Source organism: Argopecten irradians, chromosome 13 (assembly GCF_041381155.1).
Source record: "Argopecten irradians isolate NY chromosome 13, Ai_NY, whole genome shotgun sequence".
Classification (NCBI taxonomy): domain Eukaryota; kingdom Metazoa; phylum Mollusca; class Bivalvia; order Pectinida; family Pectinidae; genus Argopecten; species Argopecten irradians.
Window position 1 is genome coordinate 23,528,298 of NC_091146.1, and position 24,251 is coordinate 23,552,548.

General features: G+C 36.6%; 1 protein-coding gene across 1 annotated transcript in view; it reads left to right on the forward strand.

The window, feature by feature from the left end:
* Positions 1-1,952: 1,952 nt before the first annotated feature.
* LOC138305716 (zinc finger protein 208-like) overlaps positions 1,953-24,251 on the forward strand; it is a 35,272-nt gene continuing 12,973 nt past the window's right edge. The window contains exons 1-4 of the mRNA XM_069245996.1: positions 1,953-2,113; positions 9,639-11,989; positions 13,460-13,702; positions 14,495-14,634. Of these exons, the coding sequence (XP_069102097.1) occupies positions 10,205-11,989; positions 13,460-13,702; positions 14,495-14,634 (2,168 nt within the window). The 5' untranslated portion in view covers positions 1,953-2,113; positions 9,639-10,204. The remainder of the gene's footprint in view (positions 2,114-9,638; positions 11,990-13,459; positions 13,703-14,494; positions 14,635-24,251) is intronic.

The window sequence follows — 24,251 nt, forward strand, 5'->3', positions numbered from 1 at the left end:
TATTTTCATCTGTATATTTTTCCAATTTTATATTTCCGTTTATAATCCTATTGTATAAGAAGTCATGTACTTTAATTTGTTTGTTTGTATCGGTAATTTTATCACTATAACGTATGCGGATAGCGGTGATACAACGGAAGTAAGCGCTCTTTCAAAGTATACATCTGACGTATATTACGCTTACCAATAAACTTTACTGTACATGCGTCATATATTTGTGTTTTAATCAAAATAATTCAAGCTCTCAAATAAATGCATAAATGCTCTTTTTTTCCTTGTTATTATTTTCAATATACCGGTTGAATGTTATAAGGGGCGCTTAGTCCGCTAAACCTGCCTATATTATTAGGCTATTAATTTTTTGGTCTAATATGTAGTCTTAAGAAGAAAAAAAAGAAAGAAAGAAAAAGCCTAATAATATAGGCAGGCATATTTATATACATGTGACTTGTACTTTATATCGACCTGGATTGATAATAAAAGTTTAACTTTAGTAGTCTATTTAACGATGTAGATTCAGGCGCGTATAAAAATTACCAAATAAATTTTCATGTTCATTTTAGAATTAATAGAACCTATACTGTACTTATTACGTTTATAAACAGAATCTATAAGTTCTTATTGTTTACCTGTATCGCAAATAGTGCCAATGAGAATTAATTAATACATACGCTAAAAGTTGTACATGTACTTCGATCACTAAAAATGTCTCTTTATGTTAAAGTGTATAATTTCCCACTGATTCTTTTTTTTTATTAAACTTTAAATTAGTATTAAATCACGACATGCTACTAGATAAATGGTAATTCCTCATTGCAACGGACAATAACCGTGGTACAAGTATCTAGAGTGTGAATTAAATTGCCGAGAAATTATATTTCACTTGTAATGATCCAACTTAATGCAGATAACATGTTCGATACAAAGTAAGTAACTTTGCTCTCTGAATACAACGAAGTTGCTAGAGAAAAGATTAATGCGTAACATTCATAATTTGCTGGGGAGATGTACATGTGTTCGGCAGGTAATAAGATTTGCATCCACATTGTTTCAACCATGTATGTGCCTCTTAAATTGTCACTGTTTGTGTATGGGCATCTGTATTCGTTTGAAGTAAAATTTTAATAAGAACTTTGATTGATAAGCTAGTTGTCTGAAGACAATGAAGAATTCTAAGTTGATTTAAATTGCTAAGTAGACTTGCAAAATAGATATTAACGAACGTTATGTCAACGTAATAAGCATAGTGATCCTTGTTTTTACATAAAAAAACTTATTTATTTGTAATCATTTGTGCATTCTTCCGTTGTTCCAATAGTAATTACACTATATACATTTTTGTACAGAAACAAGTGACGTTGTGAAATCTAATAAACTTTACATTGGTGATTTCGTCTGACTCGATAAGACAAGTAATTTGTTGAGAAAAAACGGTTTATATTCCCGGTTCATAGGCGTCTCGCGTGGTGTTTAGTAATGTAAAGAGACAGAACACGAATCCTTCTCACTTACATGTATAATCTCACTTATAAATCCTTGTACAGAAAGTTGCATTTCTTTATACATACACGTAACAGTGATCAATCTGCAAATCTCTGAGCATACTCAACTGAAATCATACACAAATAATAAATCAATAAATATAGTCTACAGTCAAATACAATGCAACCAATATAATGACTTGGGCCAGTAACGTGCACGTTAGGCCTACATCAGGAGAACAACGTCACGCACAATATTTGATAAATATAATTATAATGTCTTTCAAACAAATAGGAATCATGTGATAACAATACTTTACCACAATCATCAGAACAATCTGTATGTTGGTAGAATGATATTAAATGTAGGTTAGTCTACGAGCCTCGCAAAGTTTGAAGTTTGGCGCGGTAAAATAGGCCTACCGTACAACTTTCAATTTACATGCGCAATAATGACGAAAAAATACGAAACTATCGTTACCCAGCGCCGAACCTACTGGAAGAAAAATCCATTTTATTCACCTTACAAGGCGTTCCGATTGAGGAGCAAGGCTTGCTATGCTAGGCCGACAGTACATAACACCTGATTATCAGCATTATTAAGACACCCACCGATTTGAAACATCAGCCAGGTAAGATTATGGTGAACAGTAAACAGTGAAGTTCTAAGGCTTAGACCTACTTCTAACGTTAACCATAGGTATTAAACTCGTCTGACAATATATGTCAATATATAATTTTGACATATATTGTCAGACGAGTTTAATATCTATGCTTCTAACCGTAACAGTAGGTACTATCTAAAAAACGCCAAAATATGCTGCATTGCTGGGCCGACGTCGAGATCAGTTGCGGTCTGTTGTCATAAAGGAACACTGTAGCTCCTACCATGCCAGTTACCAGTTAGGCCTAACGTCATGTAACCCAGATTGGCACACGTTTTTCTCATTTTTAAGCATCTATTTGTCAGATAGCAATATAATTCCAATTTTTGTGCCAATCTCACAAATAGAGCCTATCATCTGTCTGTTGGTCTATGTTTGGAATTCTTCCTGCACGTGTTTCCATAAATTAGCATTCTTGGATACAGGTCTGGAGCGCACCTGTTATCAACCAGGTGCGGGTACCCAGATTGGCACACCCAGGTAAAAACAGTGAGCATTGAAAAATATCGCGATATTTCAAATATAAATCGATTTTTATTGAAACTACAATACAAATATCAACAATTAATGCCATTGAACAATTTTCTCCATATGTATTTTTAGAAAGATTGACGTCAAAATCAATGTTGTCAATAGGCAGGTAAATTTTCATTCTTTATCGTTATCACTTGCCTTTCTTACATGATTTTAACGACAATATTCATGCATATTTTGCCTTTTTAAGCTTTGTGTGTGTCGTACTGTTAAATTAACATATAAATGGCATAAGGGAAGTAACTCTTGGATTTAAAAGTGCTATTCGAGCGCACCTTTGTTTCATTTCGCATGCGCACATTATCGCAGATGAAAATTTCCATTCTAGAAAATCGACATTTATGGAGGATAAAACAGCTTTGAACTATTAAACTATTAAATAACTGACAACTAAATTGATTAAATTTGTATTCTAGACATAGTTTATACCATTTCCCCACTTTTTAGAGCAGACTTTTGAGCGAAAAGAGGAAACTAGAGTCATCGCACGGTGCAATATTTACCGTAAACACTTGATTTCAGGTATTTTCTCAAGTTTATCTCTGTACTAAATTCCTCCTAGCTATGGTCATATGGAAATATCACCATTAAAATATTTCATGATGATCAGGGAATAATTATAGCAACAGCTAAAAGAAAATTTCCAAAGGGAATTAAAACGGAAGCATTATTATCAAAAAGTGTGCCATTTTGGGTAGCGTGCCAATTGGGTTACATGACGTTACCGTGATTTCTCGATATAGATCCACCCTATCTCCAGAAATCATCGATTATTTTGTTTGACAAACGTTCTCAAAAATCGTTTGCGTCAATAGACCTACATTCAGTATTTGCATATTACAGAGTTATCTGCCCTTGTGGTAGGTATTGTTTGTGACGTAATGTGTTTGCAAGCGTAACGTCATACTTTTCGGAGAAAACGACGTAAGTTGCGCTAACAAAATAATGACGTAACAACCGATACCTACCCGAAAGGGACCTAACTCTGTAATATGCAAAGATGGAATAGGTCAAAGTAATTATGTACAGAAGGGATATGACAATCTGACAAATTTATTGATTGGCCCTGGGCATGAATGGACAGGATTGTATAGAAAGTCTTCACCTGGTGCATATTTATTTGTAGAAAAGAACTATTTGTTTTTACCTTACCTGCCAGAAGGGCAAGTGAGCTTATGTAATGGTGCGGTGTCCGTCCAGCATCAACGTCGGTCTGGTGTTAAGATTCCCCACCGCCGACAGACCACATTTGAACAATAACTGATGTTTAATCTTGTATATTTACATTCCCTTGTCACTTCTACTATATAAACTAACCAAAGCAAAGTAAACTATATGACGGTACATCCTCGATACTCCAGGGGTTCCAATCACTTATGATCTCTACACCCCTGGACTATCTCATAGTGAAATTGAAGGCAGTTTAGCGTAAAACATTTGACCAATCACAGGCCAGCAAAGATTTACTTTGAAGACTACAGAGAGTGCAACGCCTTACGTCAAAGCCACGTTGTCAACCACAGTGTATCGTAATGCGGCTCTTTTGATGTACATCAAACAACTAAATTACCTGTTCTGTTCTGTTGCCTCCAGTTTTACTATTTGATAGTCCAGGGGTGTAGAGATCGTAAGTGATCAGAACCTCTTGAGTATCGATGACGGTATAACTGACACCCAAAATGTGACCATGGTCTAGCTTAAACAATGTTAATTCAGAGCCCCTAAAATGAGCTGATAATGTAAATATCTTCCTATGGCATCTATGGCATCTCTATAGACCATAGATTCGCTAGCGCATTATGAGATGATTGTCTGCAAAGCTCTGGCATCTATATAGACCATAGATGCCATAGGAAGATAGTTTAATGCTTAAATATATGTGTCTGATTTACACAAAAATACATGTATGTAAAATAATTTCTTTTGCTTTTACAGAGCTTTTCCTCACTGCTTTGGGAATGGGGCCCATGGATTTGAATTTGGGAAAATATGCGACAAAACCAAATTAAGATTTGGGGAAAATTATTAAACAGGAAAAAAACATAACGAATAGGATTTTTATTTCTAGTGTAGCTTATGTACTTTTCTGAAGCCAATTCAGAAATATATAAGCCTTAGCCAACTAAGTTCATGCATTATTTTTGGAAAGTAATCAAGAAACTTTGATATTGGGAAATTTAAGATTTGAATTGGGAAAAATTTAGAGGCTTTGCCATGGGAATTCGGCCCCAAATCATGCTGGGGGAAAAAACTGTTTTAGTACATGCACAATCAGTACATGTAATTCATTCGTTATGGAGCAAATTTTGGAATTTTTTTTCAGAAAGTATATCAATTGATTATTTTGTCCGTCCGTTGTCCGTCTGTCAACATTTACTTTAAATCGCTACTAGTCATATAGTTCTGCATGAATTCTAACCAAATTTGGCCAGAAACATCCTTTGGGGAAGGGGAACAGAGTTTGTATAAATTTTGGCTCTGACCCCCGGGGGCAGGAGGGGCGAGGCCGAATTAAAGGGGAAATAGAGGTAAATCCTATAAATCGCTACTACAGTGGAACTTCCCAAAACCGAACCTTCTCAAAACCGATCACCCCTAGAAACCGAACATGGATGTCATGTACGGAATGAATTCCTATTTATTAATAGTATATAAAACTTCCCAAAACCGATCCCTCCCAATTCCGAATACTGGACCGATTTTGAGATCGGAATAGTCAAATGTAGCTAAAATACACTTCCGAAAACCGGCCTTACCTGAGCGACACCGATAGATTGCATTGAGGTCTGATCAACCGACCGTGAAAGACACGCGTACCTGTACCATAGTTGTCGCATGCCATGTCCTAGGGCATTTATACAGATGTGAAGGCTATAGGTACATGGTAATTATACCCGAGATGGTGGTGTAATTATTTAATCATGTCTATTGTTTAGATATTTAATGAAGGTCTACCACATGCACGCGGTTTGTTTACTGTAGGAAACAAGCAGAGCTAGTAATAAAGATAAGTTTCGTATTCAAATCACACAGATTTTTTATTTACATATGTAGTTGTCGGATAACGTAAATTATCTGTATGAAGAAGCCGAAGCCATGTATAGTTTTAGAAAATGACTATGTCATATAATGACCGGCATCGACTGATCATCGTGTAATTAGACGATACAATTTGATTCTTGACATAACCGGAAGCGATCGTAGTGTAGGTTAGTGCAGACGAGAACATCCCCAAGAACATTCACGCAACTAACTAACTAAACTAAGTTTATATGCGGTAAAAAAGTCAAGATTGTTGTAATCTGTTCCTTTTTAAACGTATGATTCTCTCTTTTTTTATAACATTCACATTAACAATCAATATCGGTCGGTTTTAACGAACACCAGCCATACATGCGATACACTAGTGTAAAAAAAATGACTTACGATCGATTAAATCCGGATCGTAATGATCGATATTCGGTTCACTTCTCCAAACTGAACCCTCTCTAAACCGGCCGAAATTATGTCTACCGACCATGATCGGTTTCGGGAGGTTCCACTGTACTGGTTCTAGAGTTCTATATGGGTTGAAACCAAATTTGGCCAAAAACATCCTTGGGGGAAGGGGAACTGAGCTTGTATAAATTTTAGCTCTGACCCCCTAAGGAGCAGGAGGGGCAGGGCCCAATAGGGGAAATAGATATAAATCGTTACTAGTCCTAGAATTCATCAAGGATTGATTCCCAAATTGGCCAAAAACATCCATGGGTGAAGGGGAACAGAGTTTGTATAAATTTTGGCTCTGACCCCCCGGGGCATTAAGGGTGGTGCCCAGTAGGGGAAGTAGAGGTAAATATTCAATTTCCTTCAGGAAAGAACAATGAACCTGTATTTCGACCTTTTAAAGATTTTTCGTAATGATCAAAATTATGTCAATCGATAGATCACGCCAAGATTAATAATCAGCATGCAGAATTTCAGCAAATTTGTTCATACCATTTCCTGATTACCCAAATCGCGTTTTATAACCGTGTTGGTAGATTAAATTACCTGTGTTAACATTTCGTTCAAGAACAATAGCTTGTTATAACTCTTTCTCTTCATTTACTACATGCGTTATCAGTACATGTAATTCATTCCATATACATGTAGGGGATATTATGGATTTTTTTCAGAAAGTAGATCAATTAATTATTTTTGATATTTTTGATGCTGTGAAACAGCATTCTTAGGTACGCTCGGAGAGCCTGTGCACATCAAAACAATGAAACCACTCCGCGATGAAAATTAAAAGTTGTTTTTTTCATTTCACGTAATACTTGATGGTATGAAAAAATAAAACCCCAATATTCAAAACCACAGACATAGAATTTGTACATACTTATACACCATGGATGGAGTGTTTTAAGTGTTCAGTTGGGACTCTATAATATTTGTATTACTCCGAGAACACTGGTCTCCCGAAAATCACGAACAACGCCTTCTTCGCTGTCTTCCTCCGCGACAGACTTTCGGTGGATTTTGGATTGTGTATGTTTATTTAAATTTTACGTAATTCATGCTAATGATCGATTATTGTAATCAAATGTTAGGAAGGTAACTGCAAAAGAAAGTTCTTATAATGCTTATAAAGTTTTTTGTGTTGGTTGTATTGACGCACTATATCTGAGATATTATTGCGCAGTAAAAGTTAATAGTTTTGAGTACGTGCCTCCTCCCTTGATCTGTCACTGGGAGTTCTGTCTTTTGTTTATCGACAACTGCGGTATATTTAAGGGAAAAAGTACCAAATCTATCAACATAAACTTACAAAATATAATGATAATATAGATCTATTTATGTACGAGCAACTTAAAGTGACAAATGAACTTATATTGCCGTGTAATGTACGGTAGCCTTATGAAGACTTGCTAAAGTCCGATTTATTGCAGGAAGTTTTCTTGATGATAGCATTCTTATGAATTCAAAAGAAATGTGACTGTTATAAGTAACTAAATAATGTACCCTTTACTTGAAAAACGTATATGGCCATGTTTTATTATAAGTCAAAAGTCGGCAAAGCAAAACTCGCGATAAATGTTCTGCACGATAATATCTCTGGGGGCTCATATTTTCTCCCAAGGATGGGGTCAAAATCCCTACAGTTAATAAAACATATGTTTCAGTATTATTTTTGATTACAATATATAGATATTAGGAATTGAGTCTAACTTGATAAAAATTATTAATCTGAGGAATCTTCTAACTTGATAAAAATTATTAATCTGAGGAATCTTCTAACTTGATAAAAATTATTAATCTGAGGAATCTTAGGGATAAAACAGTCAAAATGTCTAAAATTGGTGATGGAATCAGATACTGTTCTTAGATAAAAAAGTCAAGTTCACTTATTATATGTTTCCATTTTCGGATCATTTGGTTAACAAGATGCATATGGCTGTCATCAACATGATGGCTGATTGACAGCCATCTTGGATTTTGATAGTTAAAGTTTATTACAGCTATTCCTCAGAGAGTATTGAAGTGATCTGTCTTAAATTTCATATGTACATTCCCCTCTTACCCTAGTACAAATTGAAGGGAATAATGCAGTTTTGGACTGATTGTTCAACAAGATGGACAGACTGCTATCTTGGATCTGGATAGTTGAAGTTTGTTACCACTATTTATCAAAATTGGTGATGGAATCAGATACTGTTCTTAGATAAAAAAAGTCAAGTTCACTTATTATATGTTTCCATTTTCGGATCATTTGGTTAACAAGATGGCTGTCATCAACATGATGGCTGATTGACAGCCATCTTGGATTTTGATAGTTAAAGTTTATTACAGCTATTCCTCAGAAAGTATTGAAGTGATCTGTCTTAAATTTCATATGTACATTCCCCTCTTACCCTAGTACAAATTGAAGGGAATAATGCAGTTTTGGACTGATTGTTCAACAAGATGGACAGACTGCTATCTTGGATCTGGATAGTTGAAGTTTGTTACCACTATTTATCAGAAAGCACTGATGGGATCCGTCTCGAATTTCAAGTTCCTTGGTGGGCGAGAAGATCTTCCAGGGATCGCATATTAACAAAGGTTTAGGCCACATTAATTGGAACTATTGGCTAACTTCAAGAGCCTGAGTGATATATACGTTTAATTCTGTATCGGATCTCCAGGCCTCTTGCTTAATGAAACCGCTGAAAACCAAAACCTCATTAGTGCAACAACTGAACCCGCCAGTGATCAAGTGGTAGATGTCTTCCTCATACAAACATGGCTTCTAACCAATCAGAATCTCTGATGCATTTTTAAATCACTGGCATGACAAACTAAGGTAATGCCAGAGTGTTTGTTGTCTTAATCAGACATTAAAGATTGAACCAATTTAGATGAAATTGTTCTGAAGCTTCCTTGGGTGATGGAAATCCAATTTTGTATAAACGGTGGGTCTGGCCTCAAGGATTTTTAGGGTGGTGTTCAATAGGGGAAATGTGGCAAATTCTTGAAAATTTGTCTTCTGAAGGAAAAAAGGAATTTGGTTTTAATCTGGTGTGTAGCTCCCTTGGATGAAAGAGAACCAATTTTGTATAAATGGTGCATCTCTGTCTCCCAGGGGTCTGAGGGGCAGGGCTCAATAGAGAAATGTACTTAAATTCTTCTCTGTAGGATTGATGGTATTAAGTTCTAATTTAGATTATCAAATCCAAAACCTTGCTAGGTAGTGTTCTTGTCCTGAATCAGTTGAGCTATACAGGCCCAATGGTCCTTTTGTTTGCAGTACAGGCCTAGGCATATATACAATATCCACTGAGTTATCTCTCAGTGGTGTTCGATAGTAAAACCTGCCTTAGCGTCCACCTCTGTAAAATGAGTACCTGCTAAATAAGACCACCTTTCTAGGGTCCCAAACAATTTCAACACAATGCAACCTGTGCATAAAAATACCAGACTACCTATAAAGACCATTTTTCTTCTGTCACTTCAGATCAAAATGATGAGATACAAACATGAAGCAGACGTAATATAACCAAAGGTCAGCGATGCCAACAAGAGAGACACAAGTGGTGAACTATCATTATATACGTATGATGTAAGTGGTGGAAAAACATTGTCTTTTCTGGAGGATCATGACCAAGATAATTCAAATACATGATAGAAACCATTGACTTCAATTTGAAATGGCAGAATGTGTTGCATGTATTGAATATTGTTAGATCCTTGATATAAATTCCAACTCCACATCAGAACAGCTAATTAGACATAGACCGCAATACACATAGGATGGGATCCTTATACACGTGATGTATGTGGTAATGGACACGTGAGTCAGGTTCATACATAGACACCCCAGGACACGAGTCACAAATGTGTTATCTGTACCAAGGGGTTTAGAGAGAGAAATGATCTAAACCTACAGACACATAGCAGGACACATACTCGAGAGAAACTTTACACATGCGATATCTATAGTTATAAATAAGGAGATTAGACAGACAAGTGATATACATTCGCGTTTCAGGACACATACAAGAGAGAAACCTTGTATGTGCAATGTCTGTGGTAAAGAGCTTACGTAACAGTAAACACCGCAGAAAACGTACTGGAGAGAAACCGTCCACATGCGATATCTGTGGTAAGGAGTTTAGTCATTCTTGTTATCTAAAGACACATCTCAGAATACATACAGGGGAGAAACCTTACAAGTGCGATGTCTGTAGTAAAGAGTTTAGTCAGTCGTGTCATCTGCAGCGACATGTCAGGATACATATAAGAGATAAGTCGGACACGGGCGATGTATGTGGCAAGGGTATTAAGGTGGCACAAAACATTCAGAATCATCTTAGGACACCTGCAGCAGAAAAGTCTTATAAATGTAATGTCTGCGTTAAGGGGTTTAGTCAGTTAAGTGACTTACAAAGACATCTTCTGACTCATACAGGGGAGAGACCTTACAAATGTGATGTCTGTAGTAAAGGGTTTAGTGAGTCACGTATCCTACAGAGACACCTCAAGACACATACAGGGGAGAGACCTTACAAATGTGATGTCTGTGGTAAAGGGTTTAGGTACACAAGTAGTCTAAATACACATCAGCTGATACATACAGGAGAGAAACCTTATAAGTGCGATCTCTGTGGTAAAGAATTTAGTCTCAAAAGTAGCTTTAAGAGACATAACAGGACACATGCAGGAGAAAAGCCACACAAGTGTGATGTCTGTGGCAAAAGGTTTAGTCGCAAAAGTCACTATCAGATACACATCAGGATACATACAGGAGAAAAACCGTACAAGTGTGATGTCTGTGGCAAGGCATTTAGTCGCACAGATTGTCTTAAGACACATCTGATGGCACATGCAGGAGAGGAAACTTATAAATGTGATAATAGTTATAGTGGGACAGATAACCTACGGCAACACCATAGGATACATACAGGTCAACCGCGTTATAGATGTGATGTCTGTGGTAAGGGATTTAATGTTTTACAAAACTTCCAGGGACATGAGAGGACACATACAAGAGAGAGGCCTTTCAAATGTGATATATGTGGGAAGGGGTTCATTCAGAAAGGGCATCTAAAGACACACCTCGGAACACATACAGAAGAGAAACCATACAAATGTGATGTCTGTGGTAAGGGTTTCAGTGAGAAGGGTAACCTAAAGACACACCTTCGCATACATACAGGTGAAAAGCCTTATAAATGTGATATCTGTGGGAAGCAGTTTACGGTGAACCAGCACCTTCAGACACACCGTTTGATGCATACAGGAGAGAAGCCTTTTAAGTGTGGTGTCTGTTGCAAGGATTTTCGTCAGTCAAGTGATCTCAAGAAACACCTCAGAAGGACTCATACAGGAGAGAAACCTTATACTGTAAGAGTTTGTAGAGAAAATCGCATTGGTATGAAGAAACGTGGCAACAAAATCCCTTCTTTCATTAACACTGTCGATGAAACCCCTCCTCTATCTGAGACTGTCGATGAAACCCTTCCTCTATCTAAGACTGTCGATGAAGCCCCTCCTCTGTCTAAGAGTGTCGATGAAACCCCTCCTCTATCTGAGACTGTCGATGAAACCCCTCCTCTATCTAAGACTGTCGATGAAACCCCTCCTCTAAGAAAGACTGTCAATGAGTATGAGAAAACTAGCGTCAACGACACTTTCAAGTATGAAAGTAGAACTTCCTCAATTCCAAATGGAAGTCAACAGACACGTTGCGTGGAGGACGATGTTGTATCTCCTGCTATGAGGATGTATATGAATGAGGAGGGTGTACCAGTGATAACGTACAGTGTGGTGAATATCCTACAGTATTACAATGAGGATGTGTATGACTGAGTAGGGTGTACCAGTGATAACGTACAGTGTGGTGAATATCCTATGTTATGTATGACACTAAATACATGTTGTTATTAGATAAGGGAGATAACTCCTATAGCTTTATTTTCAATACATTCTATAAAGGTCATATCATAAGGTTGATTTAGGTTATAGAACTTTCTAGAATATCAGCATGTATAAACAAATATGTTTGTAAACATGTTGATTTTAAGTAGAGATCTAGAATGATCTATTTCCAGAAAGTTCTGTGTGTTTATTTGTTTACTGTTTTTTGTTAGATATTTCTAGAAGTAGAATGTTCTCCAATATTCTTGAATTAGGGTTTAGCTATATATACTCCAACTGTCCAAAGCTAATCAGAACTGTAATGAGACCTGTAATGAGACATATCAAGAATTGTACAGTGTCATATTAGATTCTATTGGGAGAACTATTGTGACTTTATCTGTGGATTATTACAACACTTTGTGTGGATTTATTCATATTGCCTGGAACTTTACAAATCATCTGTGGACATTCATTTTCCTCGTGGATTTGTGATTATTGTTAATTTGAAACCTGGAAGGATAAAGGATTATACCAGGACATTCGCATACAGATAAGTAACACTTTAAATCATCGTATTACTCTTGTACCACCACCAATTACTTTAGATATTGTAAACCATCTCTGTATAATATTGTATATATAATTAAATTGTGTTTTGAATTTAGCTGCTAGTTTCTCATTTCTGTTATTCGTTCATGTAACAGGAATTAGGGGCTCTTGTCTGAGATCGATATTTAATTTGTGAAATCTAACTTTGAAAAATTAATTAAGAAATTTTCAAAATTTGTGTACAAACTTGGAGTTTACATTTGAAACCAACAGCTAGATAAACATGACTTCTATGCAGGTAGAACATTTTGTTAAAGCGCCATCCCTGGATGTTCTTTTGCAAGTTAGTTAGAAGGATTTACTGTTATTGGGTAAACATTAAGGCCTAACTATCAAAACTAATTTTAGGAAAGCTGAAATTAGGAATGTAATTATAAGATATTTTGTTGACAATGACAAATTTGACTCTAGTGCATTAGATAGTATAGAGGAAACAGTCAATTCAGAAATTCAAATTAGACAAATGGAACTTGAACATGAAATGAAACTAAGACAAATGGAAATAGACAAAGAGAAAGAAATGAGAGAAAGAGAAATAGAAAAGGAATTAAAAGAAAAAGAAAGAGATCAGATGTTAGAGCTAGAGAAGCATAAAATTCAAGCTGAAACAGAACTTAGAATGAAAGAATTAGAACTAGCTTCTCAGGACAGTTCAAGTAATCCAACTTTTAGGGGTTTACAAGGAAACAGAGGTTTTGATGTTAGTAGAAACATAAGGTTAGTTCCTCCTTTTCAAGAGAAAGAAGTTGACAAGTATTTTCTGCATTTTGAGAAAATAGTTGATAGTATGAAATGGCCTGAAGATAAGCCTACAATGCTCTTCAGAGTGTCCTGATTGGTAAAGCTAGAGACATTTATTCTTCTTTATCTGTAGATGAGATTTCAAATTACCAAGTAGTCAAGAAAGCTATTTTGAAAGCTTATGAGTTAGTTCCTGAGGCTTACCGCCAGAAATTCCGAAACTCGAGAAAGAGAGATGAACAAACTCATGTAGAATTTGCCAGAGAAAAAGAACAAGTATTTAAAGGCCCATTACCTTTCCGGAGCAAAATATAAAGGTTTCTTAATAAAACATTAATAGCATCAGAAAATGCGTACCGATGACCTAAAATAATGTTACGACACCAAGCATATGCAAGATTTCCTGCGTAATATATGAAAACAGTGGAGAGTCAATTCGCTGTTTTGCCGTCTGGCGCAGTGATAGTCAACTACCGCCCGGTATTTAGGACGACGGCGGGAAACATAATACGACCCGCGTTATGAAAATAAACATTTTATTTATTATAATCAAATCGTTCAGAAGGTGATGATAAATGTAGTATTAACGGTAAGTTAATAATTTTGCGACTCTACAAAATTATCGATCTTGTTTTACATTCCATTTTAAAATTTAAAACCGTTTCGGAAAGGTAGTGGGCCTTTAATAGGTGGTGTGATTCTAAAGAAATTGATGAGGATTTCGGTAAATTGAGGCAATTATTGTTGATAGAGGAGTTTAAACGTTGTGTCCACATAAACATAAAAACTCATTTTGATGAGAGAAAAGTTGAAACACTCAGTGAAGCAGCTACAATGGCTGATAATTACGCTCTCACCCACAAAGGCTCATTTGTTAAAAACAGTTCTCAAGACAAAAACAGTACCACAGGTACTAGTAAATTTGGTCAGCCTAGGAACCCAACCTTTAGTGGCCCTTCTAACGACAAACCTAAATTAGGTGACAAGACTAAGACTGATTCTAAAACAGATCATAGGGCAGGTGTGGGGTCTCCTTCTGGTCCTGTTTGTAATTACTGCAAGAAAGTAGGACATATTATGTCTGAATGTTATTCTCTCCAGCGTAAGGAGCAAAGGCGTAAACAGTCAGTTCCTTCTGTGTTAGCTATGTCAAAGCCTAGTCAGAATCCTAATAATATTGTGGAAGATTCTAAAGTGTCTGTTGAGATTAAGAGCTCAGAGTCTGATAGTGTCTTGGAGAAGTACTCTCCCTTCATTTCTGAAGGTTTTGTTTCACTTACTAGTGATATCACCAACTTGAAACCTGTGAAGATTTTGAGAGATACTGGGGCTTCTCATTCTTTGATATTAGATGGCGTAGTGCCTTTGTCTGAGGAGACCTCATCTGGTAGTAGTGTTTTGCTTCAAGGTGTAGAGTTAGGTTTTGTTAATGTGCCTCTCCATTGTGTTTATTTAAAGTCAGACTTGGTTACTGGGCCTGTCACCATTGGTGTTAGACCGAAACTTCCCATAGAGGGCGTGTCGCTCATTTTAGGCAATGACTTGGCTGGAGAGAAAGTTAGGGTAGATCCTTAGTGTCCAGTATTCCAGATAAAACAGGTGATGCTGAGACTATTCAACAGGAATTTCCTGGTATTTTCCCTTCTTGTGCTGTAACTCTTTCAATGAGTAAGAAGGTTTCTATGTTGCAGTAGTTGAGGATCATTATAGTCCAGGGTTAGGTGACACTTTCTTGGCTCATGATATAGAGGATATCGGGGGCAAGTGTGATCTTTTGTGCAATCCTGTAGACTTTGATAGTGATGGAGTTGTTCCTAACAAGGGTACTTCTTTGTCTGACATGATGAGTAAATCATTTTTGTCTAGAGAGGAGCTTATAGTAGACAGGAAAAAGATCCTGAAATCTCATTACTGTGTAATCGGGCTCTGAGAGAGGAGGAGGCGGAGAAAGTCCCGGTTTGTTACTTCCGTAGGTCAGGCGTGTTGATGCGCAAGTGGCGCCCCCTTGATGTGTCTCCCGAAGAAGACTGGAAGGTTGTCAATCAAATAGTTGTCCCACCGAGGTATAGGCAAGATATTCTGAGTTTGTCTCATGACCTTCCTATGGCAGGGCATTTAGGTGTGACCAAGACTTATAACAGGATCTTAGATCACTTCTTTTGGCCCAAGTTGAAACGGGATGTGGCTGATTTTTGTAGGTCTTGTCATACTTGTCAGGTGGTAGGGAAACCTAATCAGAAAATCCCTGTTGCACCTTTGCATCCCACTCCAGCATTTGAGGAAGCATTTAGTAGAGTCATTATAGACTGTGTAGGTCCTCTACCAAAAACTAAGTCTGGGAATGAGTATCTTTTAACTATTATGTGTGCTTCCACACGCTTTCCTGAAGCCATTCCACTCAGAAATATTAAGGCCCCTTACATAGTCAAGGCTTTGGTTAAATTCTTTACATTGGTTGGTCTTCCAAAAGCTGTCCAATCGGACCAAGGTTCGAATTTCATGTCTGGTATTTTTCAACAAGTCATGTACCAGCTCCAGATCAAACAGTATAAGTCTAGTGCTTATCATCCAGAGTCTCAGGGTGCTTTAGAACGTTTTCATCAGACATTGAAGAATATGATGAGATCTTATTGTTTTGAAAACAAAAGTGATTGGGACGAAGGCATACACATGTTGTTGTTTGGCGTTAGAGAATCTGTACAAGAATCTCTTGGTTTCAGTCCCTTTGAACTTGTGTTTGGACACACTGTACGTGGTCCTTTGAAAATTTTGAAAGACAAAATTTTGGACGAAGATTCTAAAGTGAATCTCTTAGAGTATGTGTGTAACTTTAAGCAAAGGTTGACAAGGGCATGTGAATTGGCAAAAGAAAATTTGGCCGTTACTCAAACCAAAATGAAAACATGGTATGATAAAGATGCCCGTACAAGAAGTTTTGATCCAGGTGACAAAATTTTGGCTCTAATACCAATTCCGGGTCAGCCTTTGCAAGCTAGATATTTTGGACCTTATATTGTTGAGAAAAAGGTCGATGATGTTAACTTCATTGTACAAACTCCAGGGAGGCGCAAGAAAACTCAATTACGTCATGTTAATATGCTTAAGAAATATGTAGATAGAGAAGGGAGCAAGACCTCTCAACCTATTGCTACTTTGGCCTGTGTACCATCACAAAGTGAAAGTACAGCTGATATTTGTAAATTAGACTTAGATGGTGGTGTACAAGATGTAGGTTTAGACTGTGGTGTTAAGTTACGGAACTCAGATGTGCTCGCGAACTTGGACAAGAAACTATGTCATCTATCAGAAAAGGAACGCAATGAACTGAAAGATTTGATACTTGAGTATAAACATTTGTTTCCGGATACACCAGGCAAAACAGATGCTATCTATCATGACGTGGATGTAGGCGATGCGCCACCTGTCAAGCAACATCCTTACCGTGACAATCCTTTGAAAGAAGAACACTTAAAGAAAGAAATTCAATACATGTTGGACAATGATATTATTGAACCAAGCAAAAGTGAATGGAGCTCTCCATGTGTTCTGGTGCCAAAGCCAGACAAGACGTACTGGTTCTGTACTGACTTCAGAAAAGTAAACTCTGTCAGTAAAACAGACTCTTATCCAATTCCAAAGATTGACTCATGTATTGACAAAGTTGGCAAAGTCAAGTATGTTAGCAAGTTTGACCTGTTGAAAGGATATTGGCAGGTGCCATAAACAGAAAGAGCTAAAGAAGTGTCGGCATTTGTAACCTCACAAGGTTTGTACCAGTACAAAGTTATGCCGTTTGGTATGAAGAATGCCCCGGCAACATTTCAACGTCTTCTTAACAGCGTGATATCAAACCTTGAAGGCTGCGATGGATACATTGATGACGTCATCAACTACCACGACACGTGGGGAGACCATCTACGCGGGATTCGTGAATTCTTCGAAAGACTCACTACCATGAAATTGACTGTAAACTTATTGAAATGAGAATTTTGTCATGCAACTGTTGAATTTTTAGGCCATGTAGTAGGACAGGGGCAGGTTAAACCTGTTCAGGCTAAAGTAGAATCAATTATAGATTTTCCATTTCCTGGAGTCAAGAGAGAGCTGATGAGATTTCTTGGTATGGCTTGATACTACAGAAAATTTTGTCAAAATTTCTCTGTTATAGCAGCTCCACTTACTGCTTTGTTAAAGAAAAATGTCAAATTTGCGTGGTCAGACGAATGAAAAGCTGAGAAATTGAAAGCCATACTATCAAACTCACCAGTTCTGACTGCTCCAGATTTTAATAAACAGTTTAAACTGTTTGTTGACGCCAGCGATGTAGGTGTTGGTGCTGTTTTGATGCAAGAAGGTTCTGAACAAATTGACCATCCAATTTGTTATTTCTCGAAAAATTTGACAAACACCAGAGAAATTATTCCACCATTGAGAAAGAATGTTTAGCATTGATTTTGGCCTTGAACCAATTTGATGTGTATCTCTGCACTACAGTTGTGCCTGTGTTGGTCTTCACCGACCACAACCCTTTGACATTCATTGGGAAAATGAAAAACAAAAATCAAAGAATTCTCAGGTGGAGTTTGACTTTGCAAGAGTGCAATCTTGACATCAAACATATCAAAGGGAAAGACAATATTCTGGCTGATGCTTTATCAAGAATTTAAATATGACTTAATATTTCAAGAAAGTTTCCTTTTCAAGAAAACTTTCTTTTCTTTAAGGAGGGGTGTGTTATGTATGACACTAAATACATGTTGTTATTAGATAAGGTAGATAACTCCTATAGCTTTATTATCAATACATCCTATAAAGGTCATATCATTGATTTAGGTTATAGAACTTTCTAGAATATCATCATGCATAACCAAATATGTTTGTAAACATATTGATTATAAGTAGAGATCTAGAATGATATATTTCTAGAAAGTTCTGTGTGTTTATTTGTTTACTGTTTTTGTTAGATATTTCTAGAAGTAGAAGGTTCTCCAATATTCTTGAATTAGGGTTTAGCTATATATACTCCAACTGTCCAAAGCTAATCAGAACTGTAATGAGACCTGTAATGAGACATATCAAGAATTGTACACTGCCATATTAGATTATATTGGGAGAGCTATTATGACTTTATCTGTGGATTATTACAACACTTTGTGTGGATTTATTCATATTGCCTGAAACTTTACAAATCATCTGTGGACATTCATTTTCCTCGTGGATTTGTGATTATTGTTAATTTGAAACCTGGAAGGATAAAGGATTATACCAGGACATTCGCATACAGATAAGTAACTCTTTAAAATCATCGTATTACTCTTGTACCACCACCAATTACTTTAGATATTGTTAACCATCTCTGTATAATATCGTATATATAATTAAATTGTGTTTTGAATTTAGCTGCTGGTTTCTCATTTCTGTTATTCGTTCATGTAACACCTACAGTATTACAATGAGGATGTGTATGACTAAGGAGGGTGTACAAGTGATAACGTACAGTGTGGTGATTATCCTACAGTATTACAATGAGGATGTCTGAGGAGGGTGTACCAGTGATAAAGTACAGTGTCGTGAATATCCTACAGTATTACAATGAGGATGTGTATGACTGAGGAGGGTGTACCAGTGATAACGTACAGTGTGGTGAATATCCTACAGTATTACAATGAGGATGTGTATGAGTACATGTACGTACAGTGTGGTGATATCTACAGGAGGTGGTGTATCTACCATGATGAGGGTGTGAATAACGTACATAGTGTGGTGAATATGACTGAGGAGGGTGTACCAGTGATAACGTACAGTGTGTGATATCCACAGTATCATTTATAGCTAGAGCAAGGAATTAAAGCTGTACAAAATGTCCAAAAATAATTTGGTAGTAATAAAGTTACCCAGTGACTTCTTCAGTGGAATATCGTTATAATGTCGCTAAATAAATAACACGTTAAGTATTTTTCATTATCGGTAAAAACGAAATCAGTTTTGACGTCATGGCATTAGCAAAGGCATTTCTTTGTTAGAATTTACGAAATGCATTTCAGATTGGAAATCCTTTCAAATGCTGAGCTTTTAAGCCCACTATCTGAATATTGTGGCACTACATTGTAGGAGCCATCTTTTATTTGGATAGTTGAAATTTGTTACTGTTATTTCCAAAAAGAATTAGAGGGAAATTTTATATGTTACGGTCCTAGATGTGTATATTGCATTTTGGGACCAATTGCTAGGCAGACGGGCAGCCATCTTGGATTTTGATAGTTGAACTTTATTATAGTTTTTGATGCTGTGAAACAGCATTCGTAGGTACGCTCGGAGAGCCTGTGCACATCAAAACAATGAAACCACTCCGCGATGAAAATTAAAAATTGTTTTGTTCATTTCACGTATACTTGATGGTATGAAAAAATAAAACCCCAATATTCAAAACCACAGACATAGAATTTGTACATACATATACACCATGGATGGAGTGTTTTAAGTGTTCAGTTGGGACTCTATGATATTTGTATTACTCCGAGAACACTGGTCTCCCGAAAATCACGAACAACGCCTTCTTCGCTGTCTTTCTCCGCGACAGACTTTCGGTGGATTTTGGATTGTGTATGTTTATTTAAATTTTACGTAATTCATGCTAATGATCGATTATTGTAATCAAATGTTTGGAAGGTAACTGCAAAAGAAAGTTCTTATAACGCTTATAAAGTTTTTTGTGTTGGTTGTATTGACGAACTATATATGAGATATTATTGCGCAGTAAAAGTTAATAGTTTTGAGTACGTGCCTCCTCCCTTGATCTGTCACTGGGAGTTCTGTCTTTTGTTTATCGACAACTGCGGTATATTGAAAGGTAACAAGTACCAAATCTATCAACATAAACTTACAAAATATAATGATAATATAGATCTATTTATGTGCGAGCAACTTAAAGTGACAAATGAACCTATATTGCCGTGTAATGTACGGTAACCTTATGAAGACTTGCTAAAGTCCGATGTATTGCAGGAAGTTTTCTTGATGATAGCGTTCTTATGAATTATCAATTTGACTGTTATAAGTAACCAAATAATGTACCCTTTACTTGACAAACGTATATGGCCATGTTTTATTTTAAGTCAAAAGTCGGCAAAGCAAAACTCACGATAAATGTTCTGCACGATAATATCTCGCCAACCATGGCCAGTTACTGAGTTACAAAGCAACCCATGTTAGTTTTCTAAAAAGGAAACCAAAACATATCCGGAAATGGTAATATTTCTAATGTTATATTTTTCCGAAAATATCCTTCAACGTTAAGTTGATATTAAGATACGAAAATGTTTACTTCTTATTTTTTTGCCTTTGAAAGGACATTGATGAAATTGATAATTTAGCAATTGATAAAGAATTATAAAAAATGATACTCAGATTCTGAACGGTTTCATTGATGTTAAAATCGTTATTTCAAAAATAATTTAGAAAGAAAATTTATTACAGTTATTTCAGGATAATAAGTTATTCAACTTATTGTTCTTGAAAAACTTCAAATATCATAAAATAAATACGGTATATCGTAAATATTTTTTTTGTTAAACTCCGAAATTCAACACTGCACACTTATGTATAGTTTACTAAATTCTATATTTAAATGAAAAACCAATTTCGTTATTCCTTTGTTTGAGTCCTTCATTCACAGCATCTATGAGTGGCCTTGGTTTCACTTTGATTCACAGAACGTATAGAAGGGATCTATTTCAAATTTTAAATGCATGTTCCCCTAGGACCGTAGTTTAGCATATTGTATTTTGGGACCGTTCGGAGAACACGATGGCCGATTGGCCGCCATCTTATCTTGTAATTTGATAGTTAAATTTTAAAAGGCAGAGAAAAGATCGCTCTTTCCATTGCCAGACATGAATCATTCTTTGGTTGGCGCCGAGATCCTTCTACTTAGTTGATGTTGAAGACAGAAAACCTTGCACCACTTCTGCAATTACCGAAAAAAAGAAATTACAGATATCTCACAATAAATGTACTTAATAGAATAAGCTTGTTTCTATGACATTTCGAAATAAATCCAAGATTGTCCCTGGAGAGGTCCTCCGAATTCAATGAAAGTTCGGGGGGGGGCACCGACTGTTTTGAATTGGCCTGGAAATTACTGTTATATACGATCATTTTAGCAAGACACTTTCAAACAAATGCCTAAATTGCGAGTCTAGTTTCATATGTCATTTCTTTACCACATCAGACATTGGAAAGAAATGTCCTTTTTATGTCACTTAAATTGAGAGAGTATTATACCTCTATCGGAAAAACAGAGGGTAGGCGAAATTAATCTAAAAAAACGTGGCATATCCAGTGATTCATCAACTTGAGCTGTTTATGGTGAAACGATGATAATCTGAATATAATATTAAACATTAAAAATTTAGGGTACTCGAGTAGTGCCTTACTTATTCTGTCGCTCAAACGAAAAATTAAAAAAAAACTTCAGAAAGTCGTATTTTCTGTCATATTTGATATTTACGTTCGCTTTGTGATAGAATGATATTGAATACAGCCAAGTGTGATATGTCGTTAAAATGGCATTTCTATATGGTATTTTCAATCACAACAAAACGCGATTTACGTGTTTTTACTATGACATATGCCAGGTAAAAGGCCCAACGGGCTTTAAATTTACCAGTGTTAATGTAGGGGGCACTATAGTCATAATAATGGCCCAATCGGGTTTAAAGTATTATAGACATATGTGTATTAATGCAAATAACTAATTTAAATTCAAAAATTTAAAATTTATCGTGGGCAGATTTTCACCCTATATGCAACACCTCCTTTCATTTGTACATTCCCCACTAACCCTAGTACATATTGAAGTGCATAGTGCAGTTTGGGACCGATTGTACAACAAGATGGACAGACTGCTATCTTGGATCTTGATAGCTGAAGTTTGTTACCACTATTTATCACAAAGCACTGATGGGATCCGTCTCGAATTTCAAGTTCCTTGGTGGGCGAGAAGATCCTCCAGGGATCGCATATTAACAAAGGTTTAGGCCACATTAATTGGAACTATTGGCTAACTTCAAGAGCCTGAGTGATATATACGTTTAATTCTGTATCAGATCTCCAGGCCTCTTGCTTAATGAAACCGCTGAAAACCAAAACCTCATTAGTTCAACAACTGAACCCGCCAGTGATCAAGTGGTAGATGCCTTCCTCATACAAACAAAGCTTCTAACTAATCAGAATCTCTGATGCATTTTTAAATCACTGGCACGACAAACTAAGGTAATGCCAGAGTGTTTGTTGTCTTAATCAGACATTAAAGATTGAACCAGTTCTGAAGCTTCCTTGGGTGATGGAAAACCAATTTTGTATAAACGGTGGGTCTGGCCTCATGGATTTTTAGGGTGGGGTTCAATAGGGGAAATGTGGCAAATTCTTGAAAATCTGTCTTCTGAAGCAAAAAGGGATTTGGTTTTAATTTGGTGTGTAGCTTCCTTGGATGAAAGTGAACCAATTTTGTATAAATGGTTAGTCTCTGTCGCCCCAGGGGTCTGAAGGGCAGGGTTCAATAGAGAAATGTACTAAAATTCTTCTCTGTAGGATTGACGGTATTAAGTTCTAATTTGGACTGTCAAATAAAAAAATCTTGCTATGCTGTGTTCTTGGCCTGGAACAGTTGAGTTATACAGGCCAAATAGACCTCTTGTTTGCAGTACAGGCCTAGGCATATATACAATATCCACTGAATTTACTCTGATTTCAACACAATGCAACCTGTGCATAAAAATACCAGACTACCTATAAAGACCATTTTTCTTCTGTCACTTCAGATCAAAATGATGAGATACAAACATGAAGCAGACGTAATATAACCAAAGGTCAGCGATGCCAACAAGAGAGACACAAGTGGTGAACTATCATTATATACGTATGATGTAAGTGGTGGAAAAACAATGTCTTTTCTGGAGGATCATGACCAAGATAATTCAAATACATGATAGAAACCATTGACTTCAATTTGAAATGGCAGAATGTGTTGCATCTATGGAATTATGTTAGATCCTTTGTATAATTTCCAACTCCACATCAGAACAGCTAATTAGACATAGGCCGCAATACACATAGGATGGGATCCTTATACACGTGATGTATGTGGTAATGGACACGTGAGTCAGGTTCATACATAGACACCCCAGGACACGAGTCACAAATGTGTTATCTGTACCAAGGGGTTTAGAGAGAGAAATGATCTAAACCTACAGAACATACATACTCGAGAGAAACTTTACACATGCGATATCTATAGTTATAAATAAGGAGAGACAGACAAGTGCTATACATTCGCGTTTCAGGACACATACAAGAGAGAACTTGATTACAATGTCTGTGGTAAAAAGCTTACGTAACAGTAAACACCGCAGAAAACGTACTGGAGAGAAACCGTCCACATGCGATATCTGTGGTAAGGAGTTTAGTCATTCTTGTTATCTAAAGACACATCTCAGAATACATACAGGGGAGAAACCTTATAAGTGCGATGTCTGCGGTAAAGAGTTTAGTCAGTCGTGTCATCTGCAGCGACATGTCAGGATACATATAAGAGATAAGTCGGACAAGGGCGATGTATGTGGCAAGGGTATTAAGGTGGCACAAAACATTCAGAATCATCTTAGGACACCTGCAGCAGAAAAGTCTTATAAATGTAATGTCTGCGTTAAAGGCTTTTGTCAGTTAAGTGACTTACAAAGACATCTTCTGACTCATACAGGGGAGAGACCTTACAAATGTGATGTCTGTGGTAAAGGGTTTAGAGGCACACAAGTCATCTAAACACACATCAGCTGATACATACAGGAGAGAAACCTTA